Genomic DNA, 24,658 nt, shown 5'->3' on the forward strand with positions numbered 1-24,658 from the left:
TAGAAAACACAGTGTCCCCATGATGAACAGAAAATTCTCATTAACAGAATAACAGAGTTGATAAGAATTTTCCGCTTGTTAGCTGAATACTGGAATGCAGGGAGGGGGAGAGGGGTTGGCAGACAGCCTTTGCATAGATAAGGAAGAACAGGATTTTTCAGTGATTCACTTCTGTTAATCTTGGACAAGATGATCTTCTGTATAAGGTAAAGGACACCTGGATGCTATGTATACTTCTGCTATTTTTAGATAGATAAGATTTGTATAGATAGGAAGCATCTGGACTTCTGTCATTATAGACAGATAACTTTCTGTATAAAAGTTTGCCCAAAACTCTCTGAAGGCACACAGCTCTTTTGAAATGATTCTACCTGTGTCAGGTGCGCCAGAATAGAAGCATAATACAAGAAACTTACTGTGGCCGGTTGACGTTGCCCCCTTAAGAAAGGGAATATGGTGGACGGAAGTTGGTAAACGGAAGGAATAGTCTAAACTAATTTCATTGGACGAGTGGGAGAAAGCACCTTCTGAGCTGGGACTATACTGGGTTTTTCCAGCACCTTATCTATCAGTCTTGCTTCCGCCTTTTCTTCGTGCAGCAGCTCTGCCTGTGCTGGGCTTTCTGCCAAGGCCTCGGCCTTGAAGACCAGATAACAGCCGGTATTAACTCCTTTCCAATTAACACGAACTGCTTCTAACTTTTTTCCTTTCTTTTCTTTCTCTTTCTATCCCATTCTGGGGAAGGGGGGGGAAGAGAGGGGAGAGCGGAGGTTGGGGACCCCTCTGCCGAGGGGGGATTACTCTCATTTCTGTGTTGCTCTGTTGTATATCTTTGTATATATTGTAGATATTGTGAATTTGTAAATATTCCCCCTGCAAATCCTACATTGCTTTGTAAATATAGCTCCACTGCTTTGCTAATTCAGCTTGTGAGGTGTTTTTTTTTTTTTTCCCTTTCCCTTCAAGTTTCTTTTCCCTTTACCTTACAAGGGGGAAGGGAGGAGGCTTCTCGGCCTTACCTTCCACCCACCACACTTACTGAGTCTCTTGTGTGTCATTCTCTAAGTCAATTTGGCAACCGCGGCAGGACGACTCTGTTTGGCTGCAGGACCTGCTGAGGAGCCGGATCTCTCAGGGCCTGCCGAGAAATTCTCGAGGAGAGCTCCGCTGCTCATCAGATCGCTGCAGGAACAGACAAGACTGCCAGCAAAGAGAAGGTATGCTTCTATAAAAGGGGTAGCTCCGTAAGTCGTGACGGGACGCCCTGCGCAGGAGAGAGGCATTTATTGCACCCCTAGGTGAAAGAGCTCTTGGGTTGGGACCAAGGTGGGTCCCAAAGGTAACTATAAGCATTGTTTATATATTGTGAACATTGTTTGTAGAGTGGGACCAGGGGGGTCCCAAAGGTAACTATAAGCATTGTTTATATATTGTGAACATTGTTTGTGGTGTGGGACCAGGGGATCCCAAAGGTAACTATAAGCATTGTTGTCGTAGGGTTGGAAGGGTAAGGCCAAAAAGCCTCCTCCCTCCCCCCTGTAAAGTAAAGGGAAGGAAAAATTGAAGGGAAAGGAAAAAAAAAACCTCACAGCTGAATTAGCAAAGCAATGGGGACTGTATATTTACAAAGCAGGGAAACGCAGGGAAATATACACAAATTTACAATATTTACAATATATACAAAGATATACAATAAAGTACCACAGAAGTGAGAGTTCCCCCCTCTGCTGAGGGGGTTCCCCGCCTTTGCTCTCCCTCTCTCTCCCCCTTTCCCCAGAGCAGGTTAGAAAGAGAGAGAAAGAGAAAAAAGTTAGAAGCAGTTATGTGTTAATTGCAAAGCAGTTAATACAGGCCTTGCAGTTTATCTGTTTTTCAAGGTCAAGCCTTGGCCAAAAGCCCAGAACAGAGAGCTGCTGCCCTAAGGATGAGCGGAAGAAAGACTAATAGAAGAGTGCTGGAATGCCCAGGATACCCTCCTGCACTCCCAGTTCAGAAGGTGCTTCGTCCCACTCTACCAATGAAATTAGTTTAGATCCGTCTTTTTCGTGTACCAACTTCCGACCACCATATTCCCTTTCTTAAGTGGACAGCCTCAACCGGTCACAGTCCACCCCTTCTAAACAATTTCATTGGCTGTTCATACTGTCCATTCAATCCAAAAAGATATTTACAGTTCGTGAGTAAAGTTTATAGTCCATTCCGGCTATACTCAGATGTAGATGATTCAAAAGTCCAAGAAAATCAGAAAATGAGAAAAATGGAAAACAGTTCATTTCTTCGCCGATGAAGCAAAGAAAAGGGAAACAGGGATTCTCAGGGTCTCTTAGTTGACTCAGGGCTCTCAGGGTTCTCAGGGTTCATGCACCGTAGATTCCTCGTTGATTCTTCCTATGGACGCGATGTAGCTGTACAACAGTTTGAAATTAAACTCTTTCAGCTAAAGTTAAATTTCTTTGTGGAATACACTGAATTTCACCATTCTCTTGCATTACCCAAGAAGTGTGACCCGGACCTTCAGCTGAAACCACCCCTCGGACAGGTCTAGCCTCTCCTGAGGGTGAAAATACCCAAACAGTTTTACCTAAAATATTCTTTTATCTAACAACAGGAATTCTATCACCTTCTACTTTCCGTAGCAAATCTGAATGTGCAGGTCCAGCTCAGTTCACTGAACCTCTACTATTTACCAGCCAGGTTGCACGTGCTAAATGTTTTTGAACTAAATGTTGTTTGAACTACCTCTTGCTTTATTTGGTCAAAGGCTGCTTGTTGTTCAGGTCCCCAGTGGAAATGGTTTCTCTTTCGAGTCACATCATACAGAGGTTTCACAATCTGACTGTATCCAGGAATGTGCAGTCTCCAAAATCCCACTATCCCCAAGAAACGTAGAGCCTCTTGCGTGTTTGTGGGATTTGCCATGGCAGAGACTCTATTTACCACATCCACTGGAATGTGTCGGAGTCCATCCTGCCACCGCACTCCCAGAAATTGAATTTCTGTGGTAGGTCCTTTCACCTTGTCTCGTTTGATGGCAAAACCTGCATTCAGAAGAATGTCAATGATTTTGTTACCTTTCTCGAAGACTTCCTCAGCAGTTTTACCCCAGACGATGATATTATCGATGAACTGGATGTGTTCTGGAACACCGCCTTTCTCCAGAGCATCGTGGATCACTGCATGACAGAAGCTTGAGCTGTGGATGCAGCCCATTGGCAATCTGTTGAAAGTGTACTGGATTCCACTCCAGGTGAAAGCTAAATGAGGCCTGCATTCCTCTGCTATGGGAATAGAGAAAAATGCATTAGCAATGTCTATGGTAGCATACCATTTGGCCTCTTTCTATTCCAGCTCATACTGTAGCTCCATCATGTCTGGTACTGCTGCACTCATAGGTGGTGTCACTTCATTTAGGGCTCGGTAGTCTACAGTCAGACGCCAGTCTCCATTCTGCTTCCGGACAGGGCACACTGGACTGTTCAAAGGTGAATGGGTTTTGCTGACGACTTTCTGACTCTCCAACTGACGAATCAGATTCTGAATGGGCAACAAAGAGTCACGGTTGGTTCTGTATTGTATGTGCTGCACAGTCTGAGAAGCAACCGGCAATTTAATGTCCTGCATCTTATGTTGCCCCACAACTGCAGGTTCATCAGAAAGCTCAGGTCTAGCAGACAGCTTCAATTTTTGTCCATCAATTTCTATAGAAGCTGCTCCAAAAGCCCATTTGTAACCTCTAGGGTCTTTGAAATGCCCTTCTCTCAGAAAATCAATTCCCAAAATACAAGGTGCATCAGGTCCGGTCACAACTGTATGCTTCCTCCATTGTTTACCAGTTAAACTTATATTAACCTCCAACTTACTTAACTCTTGAGATCCACCAGTGACTCCCAGAATAGTTATAGACTCTGATCCCTGATAATTTGATGGCATTATGGTGCACTGAGCTCCTGTGTCAACCAAGGCCCTGTACTTCCGAAATTGTGAAGTGCCAGGCCACTGGATGTACGCATCCCAATAGATTCTATTATCTCTGTTATCCCTCTCCTCCCCCTGGCGGGAGGCAGGGCACCCCTAGTTATGGGGAACATGCACACATGTGCATTGCACATAGTGTGCAGGGTTATAACTTTGCATGTTATAACTGGAGCCACTGTTGGAGCCATAAGAGTCATTCTGGGGAACAGTGGAAGTAACAGCTACCCTTCTGGTATTGCTACCTCGGGTTCTGCCACTTTGCAATTCCCTTAGTCTCCTGAAAAGATTAGAAGTTGGTTGGCCATCCCAGCGGTTCATGGTCTCACCAAACTGATCATGCAGAGTTATCCAAATAGTCCTACGTGACTGCATTGGTGGTCTGTTTTGATTTGATCTGTTTTGGAATGACCTCCTTGGAGGACGTGTATTCCTCACAGATGAAACTTGTATCCACCTGGAGGAAGAATTGAAATTATCCCTTTTTTGTCAATTAGGATATGGAATTTCTAAATTCATCCTTTAACTCTCTCATGCAGTTCTCAATTTTTCCAGACAGAGTTTCAATGGCTAAAACCAAAGAAACACGTGTCATGCTATTCTCCAACTGTCTCATTTGATCACTGAATTGGCCAACAGTAGGAGAAGCTCCACCATAATTTCTTGGCACAATTCTGCTTGCCAGAATGTTTGCATAACTAGAAGGAGCAAGTTTTGATGATCTTTTTAGCAAGACCAATAGCCCCAGGAATGTCATCAGGATTCAGAGTTTCATGTTCACCATAGAGTAGCTCTCTAACAGCAAATTCTCTCAAGCGCTTAATTCCCTCATCTATGGTAGTCCAGGGTTTAGGATTCCATGGAAGATCATCTCGGGAAGGGTATCTCAGGGCAACCGCTATTAAAAGGTGTATCCACAGATTAACCTTACCGAGAGCTTCACCTAGATGTCTATCTATTCCATTGTCCCTTGAGAGAGTTCCTAACTGAGCTGCTGACTTGTCTCCAACTGTTAGAGCTGGAGCACCTGTATCATAACACCTACTAAGCCCAGCTAGAACTGGCTCCTTATCTGCCCTGGTGAAATCTTTACGGACATTTCGCAATACCTCACGTGGTGACGAACACTCTAAAATATCATCTTCCTCTTCCTCTCCCTGAACTTTTTGTCCAAATAATCCTGCTGTCATTTTCTCAAGGATCTCTTTAAGTTGAGAACCAGCTTTGCCAGCTCCTTTCCTATCTTCATCTCTATCCTGCTTTGCTCTCACTAGGTTAGCTAGATCTTTAAAACAAATCTTTTCTTCCTCCTCAGCAGGATTTCTTAGAGTAGAGGGCCCCTCACCAGGATCAGTCTCCAGCTCTTCTTCTCCATTATCTTTGGTCTTTCCACTTCTAGTCTTTAAAACAGCCACCTTAACTGGAGCTGTGTTTGAATTTACAGCCATCTTAATGGAAGCTGACAGGTCCTGAGATAAATCAGCTGTATATTTACAAAGCAGGGAAACACAGGGAAATATACACAAATTTACAATATTTACAATATATACAAAGATATACAATAAAGTAGCACAGAAGTGAGAGTTCCCCCCCTCTGCTGAGGGGGTTCCCAACCTCCGCTCTCCCCCTCTCTCCCCCTTTCCCCAGAGCGGGTTAGTGTGACCGGTTGACGTTGTCCCCTTAAGAAAGGGAATATGGTGGACGGAAGTTGGTAAACGGAAAGAATAATCTAAACTATTTCATTGGTGAAGTGGGAGGAAGCACCTTCTGAACTGGGAGTGAACTGGGCATTCCAGCACTTCTCTGTCAGTCTTGCTTCCGCCTCTTCTTTGGGCAGCAGCTTTCTGTGCTGGGCTTTCTGCCAAGACTTCGGCCTTGAAACCGATAAGATAGAAGGCCTGTATTAACTTCTTTCCAATTAACACAAAACTGCTTTTAACTTCTTTCTTTCTCTTTCTCTCTCTCTTTTCTGACCTACTCTGGGGAAAGGGAGGGAGAGAGGGGAGAGTGGAGGTGGGGAACCCCCTCTGCCGAGGGGGGTTACTCTCATTTCTGTGTTACTCTGTTGTATATCTTTGTATATATTGTAAATATTGTAAATTTGTATATATTCCCCTGCATATCCTACATTGCTTTGTAAATATAAAGCTCCACTCCTTTGCTAATTCAGTTTGTGAGGTTTTTTTCCTTTTCCCTTCAATTTTCTTTCCCTTTACCTTACAAGGGGGAAGGGTGGATGCTTCTTGGCCTTACCCTTCCACCCCACCACAGTTAGAAAGAGAGAGAAAGGGAAAAAAGTTAGAAGCAGTTATGTGTTAATTGCAAAGCAGTTAATACAGGCCTTGCAGTTTATCTATTTTTCAAGGTCAAGCCTTGGCCAAAAGCCCAGAACAGAGAGCTGCTGCCCTAAGGATGGGCAGAAGAAAGACTAATAGAAGAGTGCTGGAATGCCCAGGATACCCTCCTGCACTCCCAGTTCAGAAGGTGCTTCCTCCCACTCTACCAATGAAATTAGTTTAGATCCGTCTTTTTCGTGTACCAACTTCCGACCACCATATTCCCTTTCTTAAGTGGACAGCCTCAACCGGTAACAATTGTTTATGTATTATGAACATTGTTTGTAGTGTGGGAACAGGGGGGGTCCCAAAGGGAATTATAAGTATCATTTAAGTGTGTGAGGGGCCAAGAGGGTCCCTAAAGAACATAAAGTACGAGAGGTTTTGAATGTGTGGCTGAGTGTGTGTGGCCAATAACTGTGTGCTAAGGACCGGTCATTATTGTTGTAGTTGTATTTGTATTTGTTTTGTGTTCTGTGTGCTGTAAAAAGACAGTACTGGGTTATATTGTGTAAAATGGGAGGGAGACAAAGTAGTGAGATTCCCAAGTCATAGCCCACTTGGTCGTATACTTGTCCACTGGGGGGAAATTGGAGGCCCCCCAGGAGGGTCAAGAAATCAAAAGACTCTAATTAAATTTTGTACCCCCTTGGTGGCCATTATATAAATTAGATGGTGGAGAGAAATGGCCTGTAAATGGGAGTCTGGAGTATGATACTTTTCTGCAATTGATGTTGTTTTTAAGAAGAGAAAAGAAATGGGATGAGACAATATATGCTGATATGTTTTTCTATCTCCAAGAGCATCCGGAGTTTCAAAGGGACTGTGGTATTAGAGCTCCCTCAGATCCAATGTTTTTGGCCCTTGAAAAAGAAAACACGGCCAAGAATAAGAGGCAGACACGGTTTAAAAGGTGTTGCTCTGCGTGTAGCATAGGGCAGAGGTGTCTTAAACTTGAGGAAATAAAAGACCTGCCTGAATTTTATCAATCTCCAGGAAAATTGCAAGAGGTAGTCACAGAGAGTTCGGAAAATAGTGTAGGAAATTCTGGGAGTGGCAGCAATTCAGAGAGTGATACTGGAGTCCGTTCCCAGAGCTATGCTCAGGGAAGCCCAGTGGCAAGAAGGACCCGAGGACAGCAAGCAAATGCCCCGGCTTCCCAGGTACTCATTCAAGCCCCCCTGCGACAAGCAGTAGGGCCTGAGGGGGACCCAGTCTGGATTAAGGTGCCTTTTACAAGTCATGATTTGAATAGTTGGAAAAGGCTAAAAATTATCGTAACGATCCCACAGGGACGGCTACACATTTTCGATTCATGGTTAGGCAGCACAATCCAGACTGGGACAGACGATATCCAGTTATTATTAGAACAAATGACTGAAACAGAGAAACAATTAATTGAAAAACATGGATTGGAGCTAGCAACAGAAAGAATTCAAACCCGGGGAGGGGGGGCAAACATTGGAGATGTATTTCCACTCCAAAATCCAGAATGGAATACAAACAATGCCCTGCAAAGGACTAGATTGGAGGAATACCGGGAGTTTGTAGCCAGGGGAATAGAAAAAGCCATTCCGAAAGCAATTAACTGGTTTGTGTTATACTCAGTCAGACAAGGACCTGGTGAATCACCCTCAGAATTCTTAGATAAGCTGAAGGAAGTCATGAAGAAAAACACCTCTCTTGACCCCGGATAAGAAGTAGGTATACAACAACTGGTATCCCTATTTATTGGCCAATCTGCTAGTGATATCAGAAAGAAGCTGCAAAAGTTGTCACACCCGCAGGGAAGGGATTTAGAGGCACTTTTGTATGTAGCATGGAGAGTATTCTCTAACAGGGAAGAAGAAAGTAGGAGAAAAGAGAAGAGAATGTTGGTAGCAGCATTGCAGGAAAGTAAGGAGACTAAAGGGACTAATAGAGTGCAGTTGGAAAAGGATCAGTGTGCGATTTGCAGAAAGAAGGGACACTGGAAAAGAGAATGTCCAGAGAGGAACAAGAAAAACAGAATACAGGCACAACTAGAAGAGAATGATTAGGGAGGACCGGAGGAGACTATAAATACCCTAGCAGATCCTCTGGTTATAATGAAGCTAGGGGAACAAGAAAATAAACTGGAATTCCTAGTTGACACGGGAGCAACCTTTTCAGTCTTAAATCAAGCACTGCTGCCTTTGGATGAGAGCTATGTTTCTGTGGTAGGGGCTACAGGTCAAATTGAGAAGGCATATTTTTTTAAACCTCTTAAATATAAATATGGTAAAACTTGGGGCTTACATAAGTTTTTATATATGCCAACTGCCCCAAAGTCATTGCTGGGAAGGGATTTGTTGGAAGCATTGGAAGCTGAAATTAAATTCAATAAGGGGAAGGTAGAATTTAGAGTAAGGGAGGAACAGTTGATTGAGGTTTTAAGTCTTGCATTAATGAGCCCTCAACAAGAGAAAAATAGAATAAGAGAAAGCATAAAAGTATCAAGATATAAATTACAATTTGTGGAAAAGGAGGTAAAATATTTGGGTCATTAATATAGCCAGGGAAAGAAGAAATTAGTAAGAAAGTACCGCTGCAGCAGAAAACATTTTCCCCCCCCGGCTCCTGCTTTGTGGCTGCAGCACTTTTGAGACCTTGCCAGCCCACACTTTCTCTCTGTTATCTTTCCCTTGCTAGCAGTTGTTTTGGTTTTTTTCTTTTTGTAGCTTTGCAGATAGAGTTGTTAGCTAAACTTTGTAGAAATTTTATTATAACCTGTGTCAACAGTTAACAATAACTAATAATTAACTGGAACTGTGGAAACAACTTATTTACAACAATTGTTGAGATAACAAAGAATGGCAGTAACAAAAACAAGGATAACAGCACAGATTGAGACACCAAACAGTGAATAAACTAACACTCTAAGCTGCCTTCGACCAACCACCTCCACATCTGGGTGCAGTGTGGTGCGATGGGTGGTGCGAGCTCTCCTCCTGAGAAAAGAAGAAGAATATCCTTGATTTCTTTTGAATCAACCATGTAGGGTGAGAGAAATTTAGAGCCTTAACAGAACTAACCTCTCTGGTTGTTGCAGAAGGCAAACAACAGCTCGTCTAGGCCTCTCCTCCCTGGTGGGTGACAGTGGCCTACCAGCCTAATGGTGAGAAAACATTGCAGCGTCACAGCCAAGTTAGGAAATGTTGTCTGGTTTTTTACTAAAATACTATAGAGAAACATTACCATTGGTAGACTGGCTGGCATCTCAGATGGATCCAGGGTGGTGTCATCCTCTCTGGTGATGGCCAGCTCTTCCAGCTCGAGTGGTAACACCTTGTGATTCGGGTGTGAGAATGCGCAGCTCCAACCCTGCGCATGCGCTATAACCCTCTATGGCTCAGCCACGATGCTGTGCTGCATGTTGAAATCAAGGCCACACCTAGCAAAAGGGTTTATGTTCTATATGATTGTTTTAATTGTGTTGTATGAATCTGTTAGATCATTCAGTCTCAATGCACGAGCATACTCAAGAACTGGAATAGAGTGTAACACATTTGCAGATGGATAACGAATGTTGGTTTAAAGGATTGTTTAAAGGATGGGAATTCTCTGGTTTCTTTTGATTGTTAAAACTGGGTTATTAATATTGTTAATTATGATTGCAATGTTACTGATGTTGTCTTGCCTGATTAGTCTGTTGCTGGGAAATTGTGATGAAGATGAGGACGCTTTGATGGGCCAAGAAGAGATTGACCTCAAAAGTATTGCTGTGTATCGGTGAGAAAATATTGTCATGACCTTAGAATAGCTGGCAAATCCCTTGTGGTGGGGTGGAAGGGTAAGGTCAAGAAGCCTCCTCCCTTCCCCCTTGTAAGGCAAAGGGAAAGAAACTTGAAGGAAAAGGAAAAAAAAACCCCACAAGCTGAATTAGCAAGGCAGTGGAGCTATATTTACAAAGCAATGTAGGGTATGCAGGGGAATATTTACAAATTTACAATATCTACAATATATACAAAGATATACAACAGAGTAACGCAGAAATGAGAGTGACCCCCCTCAAGGCAGAGGGGGTTCCCCACCTCCGCTCTCCCCTCTCTCCCCCCCTTTCCCCAGAATGGGATAGAAAGAGAAAGAAAAGAGAGGAAAAAAAAATGTTAGATGCAGTTCGTGTTAATTGGAAGGGAGTTAATACCGCCCTTTATCTGGTTTTCAAGGCCGAGGCCTTGGCAGAAAGCCGAGCAGAGAAAGAGCTGCAGAGCTGCTGCACCGTGGAGAGGCGGAAGCAAGATGAAGATAGGGTGCCGGAGTGCCCAGGATAGTCCCAGCTCACTCCCAGTTCAGAAGGTGCTTCCTCCCACTTTACCAATGAAATAGTTTAGATTATTCTTTTCCGTTTACCAACTTCCGTCCACCATATTCCCTTTCTTAAGGGTACAACGTCAACCGGCCACAGTCCACCCCTTCTAAACAATTTCATTGGCTGTTCATACTGTCCATCCAATCCAAAACGATATTTACAGTTCGTGAGTAAAGTTCATAGTCCATTCCGGCTATGCTCAGATGTAGATGATTCAAAAGTCCAAGAAAATCAGAAAATGAGAAAAATGGAAAACAGTTCATTTCTTCACCGAAGAAGCGAAGAAAAGGGAAACAGGGATTCTCAGGGTCTCTTAGTTGACTCAGGGCTCTCAGGGATCTCAGGGTTCGTGCACCGTAGATTCCTCGTTGATTCTTCCTCTGGATGCGATGTAGCTGTACAGCAGTTTAAAATTAACCTCTTTCAGCTAAAGTTAAATTTCTTTGTGGAATACACTAAATTTCACCATTCTCTTGCATTACCCAATAAGTGTGACCCGGACCTTCAGCTGAAACCACCCCTCGGACAGGTTTAGCCTCTCCTGAGGGTGAAAATACCCAAACAGTTTTACCTAACAGATTCTTTTCTCTAACAACAGGAACTCTATCACCTTCTACTTTCCGTAGCAAATCTGAATGTGCAGGTCCAGCTCGGTTCACTGAACCTCTACTATTTACCAGCCAGGTTGCTTGTGCTAAATGTTTTTCCCAGTTTTTCAAAGATCCACCCCCCATGGCTTTAAGAGTGGTCTTCAACAAACCGTTGTAGCGTCCAATCTTCCCTGAAGCTGGTGCATAGTAGGGAATATGGAATATCCACTCAATGCCGTGCTCTTTTGCCCAGTTCTTTACAAGGTTGTTCTTGAAATGAGTTCCGTTGTCTGACTCAATCCTCTCCGGAGTTCCGTGTCTCCACAGGATCTGTCTCTCCAGACCGAGAATGGTGTTGCGTGCAGTTCCATGTGGAACTGGATAAGTTTCCAACCATCCAGTGTTTGCCTCTACCATAGTAAGCACGTATTGCTTACCAGAACGAGAACGTGGTAGAGTGATGTAGTCAATCTGCCAAGCTTCACCATACTTGTACTTGGACCATCTGTCACCATACCACAAGGGCTTAAGTCGTTTTGCCTGCTTAATAGCAGCACAAATGTCACGGTCATGGATGACTAGCGTGATAGCATCCATGGAAATGTCTATGGATCTGTCACGAGCCCATTGGTATGTTGCATCTCTGCCTTGATGTCCTGACGAATCATGAGCCCACCGAGCTAAGAATATCTCACCTCGGTGTTTCCAGTCGAGATCAAGATTAGAGTCCATGTCTACTTGAGAAACTCTTGCAGCTAGATCTGCCTGATGGTTGTGTTGCTGTTCCTCAGTAGCTTTGCTCTTAGGAATGTAAGCATCGATGTGTCTCACTTTAACTGGAATTCTCTCGATTCGATCAGCAATGTCCTGCCATAGGTTGGCCGCCCAAATGGATTTTCCTTTTCTCTGCCAACCACTCTTTTTCCAGTTCTTTAGCCAACCCCATAGAGCATTGGCTACCATCCATGAGTCGGTGTAGAGATAAAGCTTTGGCCATCTCTCACGTTCAGCTACGTCGAGAGCTAGCTGGACAGCTTTTACCTCTGCGAACTGACTGGATTCTCCTTCTCCATCTTTCGCCTCTGCAACTCGGCGTGTTGGACTCCACACTGCAGACTTCCACCTTCGCTTCTTTCCAACAAGACGACAGGAACCGTCTGTGAACAAAGCATGTTTCTCTTCATCATCAGAAAGGTCATTGTAAGGAGGAGCTTCCTCAGCACGAGTTACTTTCTCCTCTGGAGGTTTGGCACAGTTGATACCTTCAGGCCAACTTGAGATCACCTCCACTAGACCAGGTCTTTCAAGATTTCCCATTCGAGCTCTCTGTGTTATCAGAGCCATCCACTTAGACCAGGTTGAGTCTGTGGCATGATGTGTTGTGGAGCCTTTGCCTTTGAACATCCAATTCAAAACTGGTAATCTGGGAGCTAAGAGAAGTTGTGATTCAGTTCCAATCACTTCAGAAGATGCTTTCACTCCTTCATAGGCAGCTAAAATTTCTTTCTCTGTTGGAGTATAATTAGCCTCTGAACCTCTGTAACCTCGACTCCAGAAACCAAGAGGTCGTCCACGTGTCTCACCTGGAGCTTTTTGCCACAAGCACCAGGTTGGACCATTGTCACTTGCAGCCGTGTACAAAATGTTCTTAATGTCTGGACCGTCTCGGGCAGGTCCCAGACCCATTGCTTGAACTACCTCTTGCTTGATCTGGTCAAAGGCTGCTTGTTGTTCAGGTCCCCAGTGGAAATGGTTTCTCTTTCGAGTCACATCATACAGAGGTTTCACAATCTGACTGTATCCAGGAATGTGCTGTCTCCAAAATCCCACTATCCCCAAGAAACGTAGGGTCTCTTGCTTGTTTGTGGGACTTGCCATGGTAGAGACTCTATTTACCACATCCACTGGAATGTGTCGGAGTCCATCCTGCCACCGCACTCCCAGAAACTGAATCTCTGTGGTAGGTCCTTTCACTTTGTCTCGCTTGATGGCAAAACCTGCATTCAGAAGAATGTCAATGATTTTGTTACCTTTCTCGAAGACTTCCTCAGCAGTTTTACCCCAGACGATGATGTCATCGATGAACTGGATGTGTTCTGGAGCACCGCCCTTCTCCAGAGCATCGTGGATCACTGCATGACAGATGCTTGAGCTGTGGATCCAGCCCATTGGCAGTCTGTTGAAAGTGTACTGGATTCCTCTCCAGGTGAAAGCAAACTGAGGCCTGCATTCCTCTGCTATGGGAATACAGAAAAATGCATTAGCAATGTCTATGGTAGCATACCATTTGGCCTCTTTCTATTCCAGCTCATACTGTAGCTCCATCATGTCTGGTACTGCTGCACTCATAGGTGGTGTCACTTCATTTAGGGCTCGGTAGTCTACTGTCAGACGCCAGTCTCCATTCTGCTTCCGCACAGGCCACACTGGACTGTTGAAAGGTGAATGAGTTTTGCTGATGACTTTCTGACTCTCCAACTGACGAATCAGATTCTGAATGGGCAACAAAGAGTCACGGTTGGTTCTGTATTGTCTGTGATGCACAGTCTGCAAAGCAACCGGCAATTTAATGTCCTGAATCTTATGTTGTCCCACAACTGCAGGTTCATCAGAAAGCTCAGGTCTGGCAGACAGCTTCAATTTTTGTCCATCAATTTCTATAGAAGCTACTCCAAAAGCCCATTTGTAACCTCTAGGGTCTTTGAAACGCCCTTCTCTCAGAAAATCAATTCCCAAAATACAAGGTGCGTCAGGTCCGGTCACAACTGTATGCTTCCTCCATTGTTTACCAGTTAAACTTATATTAACTTCTACCTTACTTAACTCTTGAGATCCACTAGTGACTCCCAGAATAGTTATAGACTCTGATCCCTGATAATTTGATGGTATTATGGTGCACTGAGCTCCTGTGTCAACCAAGGCCCTGTACTTCCGAAATTGTGAAGTGCCAGGCCACTGGATGTACACATCCCAATAGATTCTATTATCTCTGTTATCCCTCTCCTCCCCCTGGCGGGAGGCAGGGCACCCCTAGTTATGGGGAACATGCACACATGTGCATTGCACATAGTGTGCAGGGTTATAACTTTGCATGTTATAACTGGAGGCACTGTTGGAGCCATAAGAGTCATTCTGGGGAACTGTGGAAGTAACAGCTACCCTTCTGGTATTGCTACCTCGGGTTCTGCCACTTTGCAATTCCCTCAGTCTCCTGAAAAGATTAGAAGTTGGCTGGCCATCCCAGCGGTTCATGTTCTCACCAAACTGATCACGCAGAGTTATCCAAATAGTTCTATGTGATTGCCTTGGCGGTCTGTTTTGGAGTGACCTGTTTTGGAATGTCCTGTTTTGGAATGACCTCCTTGGAGGACGTGTATTCCTCACAGATGAAACTTGTATCCACCTGGAGGGAGAATTGAAATTATCCTTCTGTGCCAATTGGTATATGGAATCTTTTAACTCTCTTATGCAATTCTGAATATCACCAGACATCGTTTTAATGGCCGAAACCAAAGAACCACGTGTCATGCTATCCTCCAATTGTCTCATTTGATCACTGAATTGGCCAACCGTAGGAGAAGCTCCACCATAACTTCTTGACACAATTCTGCTTGCCAGAATGTTTGCTTAATTAGAAGGAGCAAGTTTGATGATCTTTTTAGCAAGACCAATACCCACAGGAATGTCATCAGGATTCAGAGTTTCATGTTCACCACAGAGTAGCTCTCTAACAGCAAATTCTCTGAAGCGCTTAATTCACAGTATCACAGTATCACAGTATCACTTAGGTTGGAAAGGACCTCGAGGATCATCGAGTCCAACCTGACACCGCAGACCCCATGACTAGACCATGGCACCAAGTGCCACGTCCAATCTCCCCTTGAACGCCTCCAGGGTCGATGACTCAACCACCTCCCTGGGCAACCCATTCCAATGCCGAATGACTCGCTCGGTGAAGAACTTCCTCCTCACCTCGAGTCTGAACCTCCCCTGGCGCAGCTTGAGACTGTGTCCCCTTGTTCTGGTGCTGGTTGCCTGGGAGAAGAGGCCAACTCCCTCCTGGCTACAACCACCCTTCAGGTAGTTGTAGAGGGCAATAAGGTCACCCCTGAGCCTCCTCTTCTCCAGGCTAAACAATCCCAGCTCCCTCAGCCTCTCCTCATAGGGCTTGTGTTCAAGGCCTCTCACCAGCCTTGTTGCCCTTCTCTGGACACGCTCAAGTGTCTCAATGTCCTTCTTAAACTGAGGAGCCCAGAACTGGACACAGTACTCAAGGTGCGGCCTAACCAGAGCAGAGTACAGGGGCACTATGACCTCCCTGCTCCTGCTGGCCACACTATTCCTAATGCAGGCCAGAATGCTATTGGCCCTCCTGGCCACCTGAGCACACTGCTGGCTCATATTCAGGTGGCTGTCGATCAGCACACCCAGGTCCCTCTCTGTCTGGGAGCTCTCCAGCCACTCCGACCCCAGCCTATAGCTCTGCATGGGATTGCCATAGCCAAAGTGCAGCACTCGGCACTTGGACTTGTTGAAAGCCATCCCATTGGACTCTGCCCATCTTTCCAGTCGGTCGAGGTCCCTCTGCAGAGCCTTTCTACCCTCTAATTGACTAACATCTGCCCCTAACTTTGTGTCATCTGCAAACTTGCTGATGACTGACTCTACCCCTTCATCCAGATCATCAACGAATATGTTGAAGAGGACAGGGCCCAGCACTGATCCCTGGGGGACACCACTGGTGACTGGCCTCCAGCTGGATGCGGCACCGTTCACGACCACTCTCTGGGCCCGGCCCTCCAGCCAGTTCCTAACCCAGCACAGAGTGTAGTGGTCCAATCCACAGGCTGACAGCTTAGTCAGCAGTTTGCTGTGGGGGACGGTGTCAAAGGCCTTGCTGAAGTCTAGGTAGACCACATCCACAGGCCTCCCCACATCCACCAGGCGGGTCACCTGATCATAGAAAGAGATCAGGTTGGAGAGGCAGGATCTGCCCTTCCTGAATCCATGTTGGCTGGACCTGAGCCCTTGGCCATCCTTCAGGTGCGCAGTTATTGCTGCCAGGATAATCTGCTCCATCACTTTCCCTGGCACTGAGGTCAGGCTGACTGGCCTGTAGTTTCCAGGTTCCTCCATCCGACCCTTCTTGTGGATGGGGACCACGTTGGCCAGTTTCCAGTCATCTGGGACCTCACCAGTGAGCCAGGACTGGAGGAAAATGATGGAGAGTGGCCTAGCTAGCACATCCGCCAGCTCTCTCAGCACCCTAGGATGGATCCCATCTGGTCCCATGGACTTGTGGATATCCAAGTGGCTCAGCAGGTCCCGAACTAACTCCTCATGGATTTCCAGGGTATTACTCTGCTCCCCGACCCCAACGCCCAGCTCCGGAGACCACTCGTCCTGAACTCCTGCCTTGCTGTTAAACATTGAGGCAAAGAAGGTGTTCAGGACCTCAGCTTTATCCTCATCCTCAGTAACTGTGTTCCCCTCCAGGTCCACTAGGGAGTTCAGGTTCTTCCTGCCCTTCTTCTTATTGTTAATATATTTATAAAAATGCTTTTTATTATCTTTGACTGAGGTGGCCAGCTTCAGTTCCAGCTGGGCCTTAGCCCCCCTAATTTTATTCCTACATAATCTAACAGCTTCCTTGAACATACCTCGAGAAGCCTTCCCCTCCTTCCAAAGGTGATACAGCCTCCTCTTCCCCCTTAAATCCTCCAGGAGCTGCTTGCTCATCCAGGCTGGTCGCCTTCCCCGCCGGCTTGCCTTCCGGCACATGGGAACCGCCAATTCCTGTGCCTTCAAGAGCTCCTGTTTGAAGTAGGTCCAACCCTCCTGAACCCCTTGGTTCATGAGGGCTGGTACCCAGGGGACTTTGCAGACAAGTTTTTTAAATAGGCTGAAGTTCGCCCTTCGGAAGTCCAAGGTGGAGGTTCTGTTGGTGCTCCTCCCAATCTCCCTGCATATTGAAAACTTCACTATCTCGTGGTCACTGCACCCTAGGCAGCCTCCCACGATCACATCTCCCACCAGCCCTTCCCTATTGCAGAACAGCAGGTCAAGCAGAGCCTGTCCCCTGGTAGGCTCGCTTAACAGCTGTGTCAGGAAGCAGTCCTCCATTCGCTCCAGGAATCTTCTGGACTGCCTCCTCCCTGCTGAATTAAGTTCCCAGCAGATATCTGGGAGGTTGAAGTCACCAACAAGGACAAGATCAGATGATCTTGAGACAGCCTCCAGTTGCTTGTAGAACAACTCATCAGCCGCCTCATCCTGGTTGGGTGGTCTGTAACAGATTCCAATCAGGATGTCAGACTTGTTAGGTTGTCCTCTGATTTTGACCCACAGGCTCTCAACTACCTCATCTTCCACCTCAAGTTGTGTGGCAGAGATTGACTCTCTAATATACAGAGCCACCCCTCCTCCTCTTCTCCCTCGCCTGTCCCTCCTAAAGAGCCTGTAACCCCCCATTGTAGCACTCCAATCGTGGGTGCTGTCCCACCAAGTTTCTGAGATGGCGACTACATCATAGTCGCCCTGATGGATTAGGACCTCCAACTCCTCTTGCTTGTTGCCCAGGCTGCGTGCATTGGTGTACATGCATCGCAGCTGGGTTCCTGACTTCTCAACTGACCCTACCTTGCGCCCTACTCTTACCTCTGCAGAGGGACCGATTGCCTCACCCACCCCCTTCAGACCTAGAATTCCCTGATCTATGGTAGTCCAGGGTTTAGGATTCCATGGAAGATCATCTCGGGAAGGGTATCTCAGGGCAACTGCCATTAAAAGGCGTATCCACAGATTAACCTTACCGAGAGCTTCGCCTAGATGTCTATCTATTCCATTGTCCCTTGAGAGAGTTCCTAATTGAGCTGCTGACTTGTCTCCAACTGTTAGAGCTGAAGCACCTGTATCATAACACCTACTAAGCCAAGCTAGAACTGGCTCTTTATCTGCCCTGGTGAAATCTTTACGGACATTTCGCAATTCCTTCCGTGGTGACGAGTAGTCTGAAATATCACCTTGGTCTTCGTCTCCCTGAATTCTTTGTCCATATAATCCTGCTGTCATTCTCCTAAGGATCTCTTTAAGCTGAGAACCACCTTTGCCAGCTGCCTTCCTATCTTCATCTCTATCCTGCTTTGATCTCACTAGGTTAGCTAGATCTTTAAAACAAACCTTCTCTTCCTCCTGAGCAGGATCTTTTAGAGTAGAGGGCCCCTCACCAGGATCAGTCTCCAGCTCCTCTTCTTCTCCATCTTTGGCCTTTGCACCTCTAGTCTTTAAAGGAGCCACCTTAACTGGAGCTGTGTTTGAATTTACAGCCACCTTAATGGAAGCTGACAGGTCCTGAGATAAATCAGCTTCTGGGGCAGTGACTTCCGGTCCCACCGAGGGAGTGGGTGGAAGTGACGTTGCTCCGTTAATGGCCGACGGAGAAGAAGAAGAAGGAGAAGGAGTGGGAGAAGGAGTAGGTGCCATGTTGATACCAGCCGATGCCCTTGGCTGCTTGCCAGAATCAGCAAAGTCATTTAGAGCTGCTTTACCAATTAACTTTTTAGCCTTCTTTTTGACTGACACAGGTTCTCCACAGTCCTCATCACTAGATGACTCTGGGACTGACCTAGAGCCACGGCGTTTTCTTTTTGATCTAGTTTTAATAACAAAACAAGCTCTGGATATCTTTCTCTCTCGCCGCAGAGAGAACAGTAAATATGCAATTACCATCACCAGCAACAGATTTATGCACATCACATAAATCACCTTTGGATCCCAGGCATCACCTAAAGTTACTCTCTCCTCAGGCGGAATCTTAAAACCCTTTATCTCAATTGGGAGAGTGGTGGAGGTAACATTCCTGTATCTCACTGGCCATAAGAAATTAATACATTTTCCATACCATAATTTAACTCTATACATAACCCACATATAAATTGTCCGCACCAAATATTTACCCAGGTAATCCAAAATCAAACCCAAATAATACCTGTGAACCAGAGCCCCAAAAATTGCAAAGAATAATCGCTCCACAAACCACAATACCTTCATGTTTGCTGATTCAGCTAGAAAACACTAAATCAATCAAGTAATAAATTAAACTAATTATCTGCCGCACGTTGGGTACGCCATTAAAAAAAATGTGGTGGGGTGGAAGGGTAAGGTCAAGAAGCCTCCTCCCTTCCCTCTTGTAAGGCAAAGGGAAAGAAACTTGAAGGAAAAGGAAAAAAAAACTCACAAGCTGAATTAGCAAGGCAGTGGAGCTATATTTACAAAGCAATGTAGGGTATGCAGGGGAATATTTACAAATTTACAATATCTACAATATATACAAAGATATACAACAGAGTAACGCAGAAATGAGAGTGACCCCCCTCAAGGCAGAGGGGGTTCCCCACCTCCGCTCTCCCCTCTCTCCCCCCCTTTCCCCAGAATGGGATAGAAAGAGAAAGAAAAGAGAGGAAAAAAAAAATGTTAGATGCAGTTCGTGTTAATTGGAAGGGAGTTAATACCGCCCTTTATCTGGTTTTCAAGGCCGAGGCCTTGGCAGAAAGCCGAGCAGAGAAAGAGCTGCAGAGCTGCTGCACCGTGGAGAGGCGGAAGCAAGATGAAGATAGGGTGCCGGAGTGCCCAGGATAGTCCCAGCTCACTCCCAGTTCAGAAGGTGCTTCCTCCCACTTTACCAATGAAATAGTTTAGATTATTCTTTTCCGTTTACCAACTTCCGTCCACCATATTCCCTTTCTTAAGGGTACAACGTCAACCGGCCACATCCCTGAAATGAATGTGTAGTTGGTTTAAGGTTGAGAAACTGCAATGAGAAGAAATATACTGGTGGTTAAAAGAATCCAGAATTTAGCAGTTGGAGTCTCCTACACTGGTGGGTTTAGTATAATAAATCATTTAGCAGGGGTAAAGTGTAGATATTGTTATTGTATGGGTATTGTTATAGTGTAGAAAATGTTTTATTTGAGTTAGTAAACACTAATTTGTAAGATAAAGAGGTAAGGAAAACTGGGCAAAGAGAGTCAGTTTGGACCAGCTCCTAAGAAGCAGAAGAGGGCAAGGCCGAGGAAGGAACCAGTACCGCGGCTCAAGAAGGTCTGCCGAGGGCTGCAACCCCTTAGGGCTGAGACCGCTGGGTACCATGGACCTGACCGGACCTCTTCTGATGGTACATGGAGCCTTGTTGGTCCTGGGACATGCAGGAGAGTGCAGGTGGATCATACCCCCTATGGCTGCAAGGGAAAAATTAAATCCTTGCTATATAAATCAGACTGAGTGTGCCCAGTGTAATGGAAGTGGAAAAATAACCTGTTATGATCCTAAAGAAGTACCCTATCAGTGGTGGATAGAAGCAAGAACTAATAATGAGAAAGGAAGGTTGATAGGGCAAAGTGGCATTACCACAAATCTCAGTGAACCAGTATGTGTTGAATTTGTTTGTCACAAAAAGATTATTGTTCAATTTATTTTTTTTTTATCATGGAATCGAAACAAGGACTAAGTATCAGAGTCCAACTGTTGCTAAGAATTGATTTGTAAACCTTGCTGAAAATATTGCTAAAGCCTTAAGAGTAACTAACTGTTTTGTTTGTGGAGGTACTAGTCAAGGTGATCCTGGGGTTACCACACTCCTATCTATATGCTTAACAGAATCATAAGAACCTGAGCATCGTTAACAAACAGGTGATTGGAACCAATGTGAGAGGGTTAGACAGATCAGTTCATGATGTGGAACCTGGAGATTATGTCCATGTCAGATCTCTTTCAGAGAACCCTCTGGAGCCCAAGTGGACCGGACCATACTAGGTGTTACTGGCATCCTTCACAGCCATCAAAATCAAGAAACAAGCTGCTTGGATTCACCACACCAGAGTCAAGAAGACCTCAGTGAGAGAATGTGTTGCAGTTTGAGCTGGGTGCCCCCTGCAATGTTTACTTCCTGTGTCCAGAAGTCCAGCCCAGAGGGGTGGACACAGGAAATTATGTAGTATTTCCTACCACAATCCTTTGCACCACTATAAGATCCAGTGCGGAGTCTAGCACTTTCTCTTTTCTTCCTCCTCCGTCAGCCGGTAACTGGGGGAGATGTCTTCTGGCTTTGGGCCTGGCTAGTCCCAAGGCCATGGGGGGATGGGCAGTCTCAGATCTGGCCAGCTGAGACTAGCCTAGCAGTGGGAGGGGGAAGAAGGAGCCCTGGGGGTCTTGGGTGTACCCTCAGGTGGGGATGGGACCTCTCTGGGTCTGCTTTGGGATTTTTCTTTGTCACTGTGCTTTTGCTTTTCTGTAAAAGTTCACTGCTTTCTATTTAAACTTTCCATCACTTTTGCAATCTGTTTATCTGAGTGTTTATTGTTGCCAGGGGTGGGGAAGGGGGCTGCCTCAACCCAGCACAGAATGGAAACTGGAATCACAGGGACCCCTGAAGCTCAAGTTGTATCGATAATTGTGATTTGTTTGTTGGTTGATACTGTTGAGGGATAGGAAGGAAATAGGTACTGAAATGTTAGTCAAGAATTGGCTTTGTAAACTAATCTCCCTAACTTTTGGATAATACTACTGTTAGTTTTGATTAAGATAATGATGTGTACTGGAAAGAGTGGTGTAGAATCCTACCAGAAGTATAAAAATTATAAACTCAGGCATGAGCTGGAAACAGGACATTCTTTTAAGAAAATATAGTATAGGAATATACTCTTGGCTGAAAGAAAGGGGGGAATTGATGAACAGAAAATTCTCATTAACAGAATAACAGAGTTGATAAGAATTTTCCGCTTGTTAGCTGAATACTGGAATGCAGGGAGGGGGAGAGGGGTTGGCAGACAGCCTTTGCATAGATAAGGAAGAACAGGATTTTTCAGTGATTCACTTCTGTTAGTCTTGGACAAGATGATCTTCTGTATAAGATAAAGGACACCTGGATGCTATGTATACTTCTGCTATTTTTAGATAGATAAGATTTGTATAGATAGGAAGCATCTGGACTTCTGTCATTATAGACAGATAACTTTCTGTATAAAAGTTTGCCCAAAACTCTCTGAAGGCACACAGTTCTTTTGAAATGATTCTACCTGTGTCAGGTGCGCCAGAATAGAAGCATAATACAAGAAACTTACTGAGTCTCTTGTGTGTCATTCTCTAAGTCACCCATTTCCCTAGAACCTGCTCTGTAAGAAAAGTGGTTTACAAGCTGCCCCTGGAGCAACATGAGCTAAGAGTTCATGGCTTTAGTCCCAGAAAAGCATGTTCCTTGCTGTGATGCTACATTACTTGTGTTCCTAGTGCAGCATGGTGCCTTGACTCTGGTTTCTCAAAGCCCCACTTTAGATGCAGGGAACTGGAGACAAGTGAAACTGCTGTAGAAGGGCCTGGGAACCTCCCCTGGACAAATCACACAACCTTGGCTCTTCCCTGTCATATAAGTCCATGCAGGGGATGCAGCTCTGCATCTTTGGGACTCATCTAATCCTTTTCTCTAAAGCAGCATTAGCCTGGCTTTTTGCAGAACAGTGGTGACTGCACCCTCTGTCTCTCAGAGAATGGTACTGATGTAAATAATTTATGAGAAGGCTGGAAGTTTAAAGTTGCCATGAACTATGAAATATTTCAAGCACAAGATTCAAACAGGTGGCTCTGTGCTCCATTCCTTTTGCCATTAAGGCAAAACTCCTAGGACCAGAAGAACAGTGGTGCAGGTAGCTGGGAGCAGGACTGTGGGTTCTTCTGAATAAACTAATTAGTAATCTGAAAGTGATGATTCAAATCTACTTCCAGCACCAGGGTTTCTGTGACAAAATAGCCATCAGTTCGCTAATATCCTACAAGGTGATAGAGTAGAGTAGAGCAGACCAGGTTGGAAAAGACCTTTGAGTTCATCGAGTCCAACCTAGCATCCAACACTATCTAATCAACTAAACCGTGGCGCCAAGCACCCCATTCAGTCTCTTCCTAACCACCTCCCCAGGCAGCCCATACCAATGGCAAATCACTCTTTTGAGGAAGAACTTCTTCCTAACATCCAGGCTAAACGTCCCCTGGTGCAGCTTGAGACTGTGCCCTCTTGTTCTGGTGCTGGTTGTCTCTTGCCTCTGAGAGGGGCAAAAGGATGACACACACACAAATGGATAGCAGAAATAAAGGAAACTTTAAATAGAAAAATATCACAGTATCACAGTATAACTTAGGTTGGAAAGGACCTTGCGGTGGGTGGAAGGGTAAGGCCGAGAAGCCTCCTCCCTTCCCCCTTGTAAGGTAAAAGGGAAAAAAAAATTGAAGGGAAAGGAAAAAAAAAACTCACAAGCTGAATTAGCAAAGCAGTGGAGCTATATTTACAAAGCAATGTAGGGAATGCAGGGGAATATTTACAAATTTACAATATCTACAATATATACAAAGATATACAACAGAGTAACACAGAAATGAGAGTAATCCCCCCTCGGCAGAGAGGGGGGTCCCCACCTCCGCTCTCCCCTCTCTCCCCCCCCTTTCCCCAGAGTGGGATAGAAAGAGAGAGAAAAGAGAGAAAAAAAAATGTTAGAAGCAGTTCGTGTTAATTGGAAGGGAGTTAATATACCGGCCTTTATCTGTCTTCAAGGCCGAGGCCTTGGCAGAAAGCCCAGCACAGACAGAGCTGCTCTGTGGAGGAGCGGAAGCAAGACTGACAGAGAAGTGCTGGAAAGGTCCAGTTCACTCCCAGTTCCGAAGGTGCTTCCTCCCACTCTTCCAATGAAATTAGTTTAGACTATTCCTTCTGTTTACCAACTTCCGTCCACCATATTCCCTTTCTTAAGGGGGCAACGTCAACCGGCCAAAGTCCACCCCTTCTAAACAATTTCATTGGCTGTTCATACTGTCCATCCAATCCAAAACGATATTTACAGTTCGTGAGCAAAGTTCATAGTCCATTCCGGCTATGCTCAGATGTAGATGATTCAAAAGTCCAAGAAAATCAGGAAATGAGAAAAAATGGAAAACAGTTCATTTCTTCACCGACGAAGTGAAGAAAAGGGAAACAGGGATTCTCAGGGTCTCTTAGTTGACTCAGGGCTCTCAGGGATCTCAGGGTTCGTGCACCGTAGATTCCTCGTTGGTTTTTCCTCTGGACGCGATGTAGCTGTACAACAGTTCAAAGTTAACCTCTTTCAGCTAAAGTTAAATTTCTGTGTGGAATACACTGAATTTCACCATTCTCTTGCATTACCCAATAAGTGTGACCCGGACCTTCAGCTGAAACCACCCTCGGACAGGTTTAGCCTCTCCTGAGGGTGAAAATACCCAAACAGTTTTACCTAACAGGTTCTTTTCTCTAACAACAGGAACTCTATCACCTTCTACTTTCCGTAGCAAATCTGAATGTGCAGGTCCAGCTCGGTTCACTGAACCTCTACTATTTACCAGCCAGGTTGCTTGTGCTAAATGTTTTTCCCAGT

The 24,658-nt window shown here is 45.2% G+C and overlaps 1 protein-coding gene across 4 annotated transcripts in view; it reads left to right on the forward strand.

Moving 5' to 3' along the window:
* LOC137452677 (uncharacterized) overlaps positions 1-22,339 on the forward strand; it is a 35,405-nt gene extending 13,066 nt beyond the window's left edge. For 3 of the 4 annotated variants that reach the window (XM_068161307.1, XM_068161305.1, XM_068161306.1), the window contains one exon: positions 20,990-22,339. Coding sequence is in view for 2 of the 4 variants with exons in the window: in XM_068161305.1 (XP_068017406.1) it covers positions 20,990-21,220 (231 nt within the window). In the remaining 2 variants the exon portion in view is untranslated. The remainder of the gene's footprint in view (positions 1-20,989) is intronic. The other variant, XM_068161308.1, reaches the window with a different exon arrangement.
* The last annotated feature ends 2,319 nt before the right edge of the window (positions 22,340-24,658 follow it).

The sequence above is a fragment of the Melanerpes formicivorus genome, unplaced genomic scaffold (genome assembly GCF_026170545.1).
Source record: "Melanerpes formicivorus ecotype bairdi unplaced genomic scaffold, bMelFor1.0.p_v2 SCAF_57, whole genome shotgun sequence".
NCBI classification, from domain to species: Eukaryota; Metazoa; Chordata; class Aves; order Piciformes; family Picidae; genus Melanerpes; species Melanerpes formicivorus.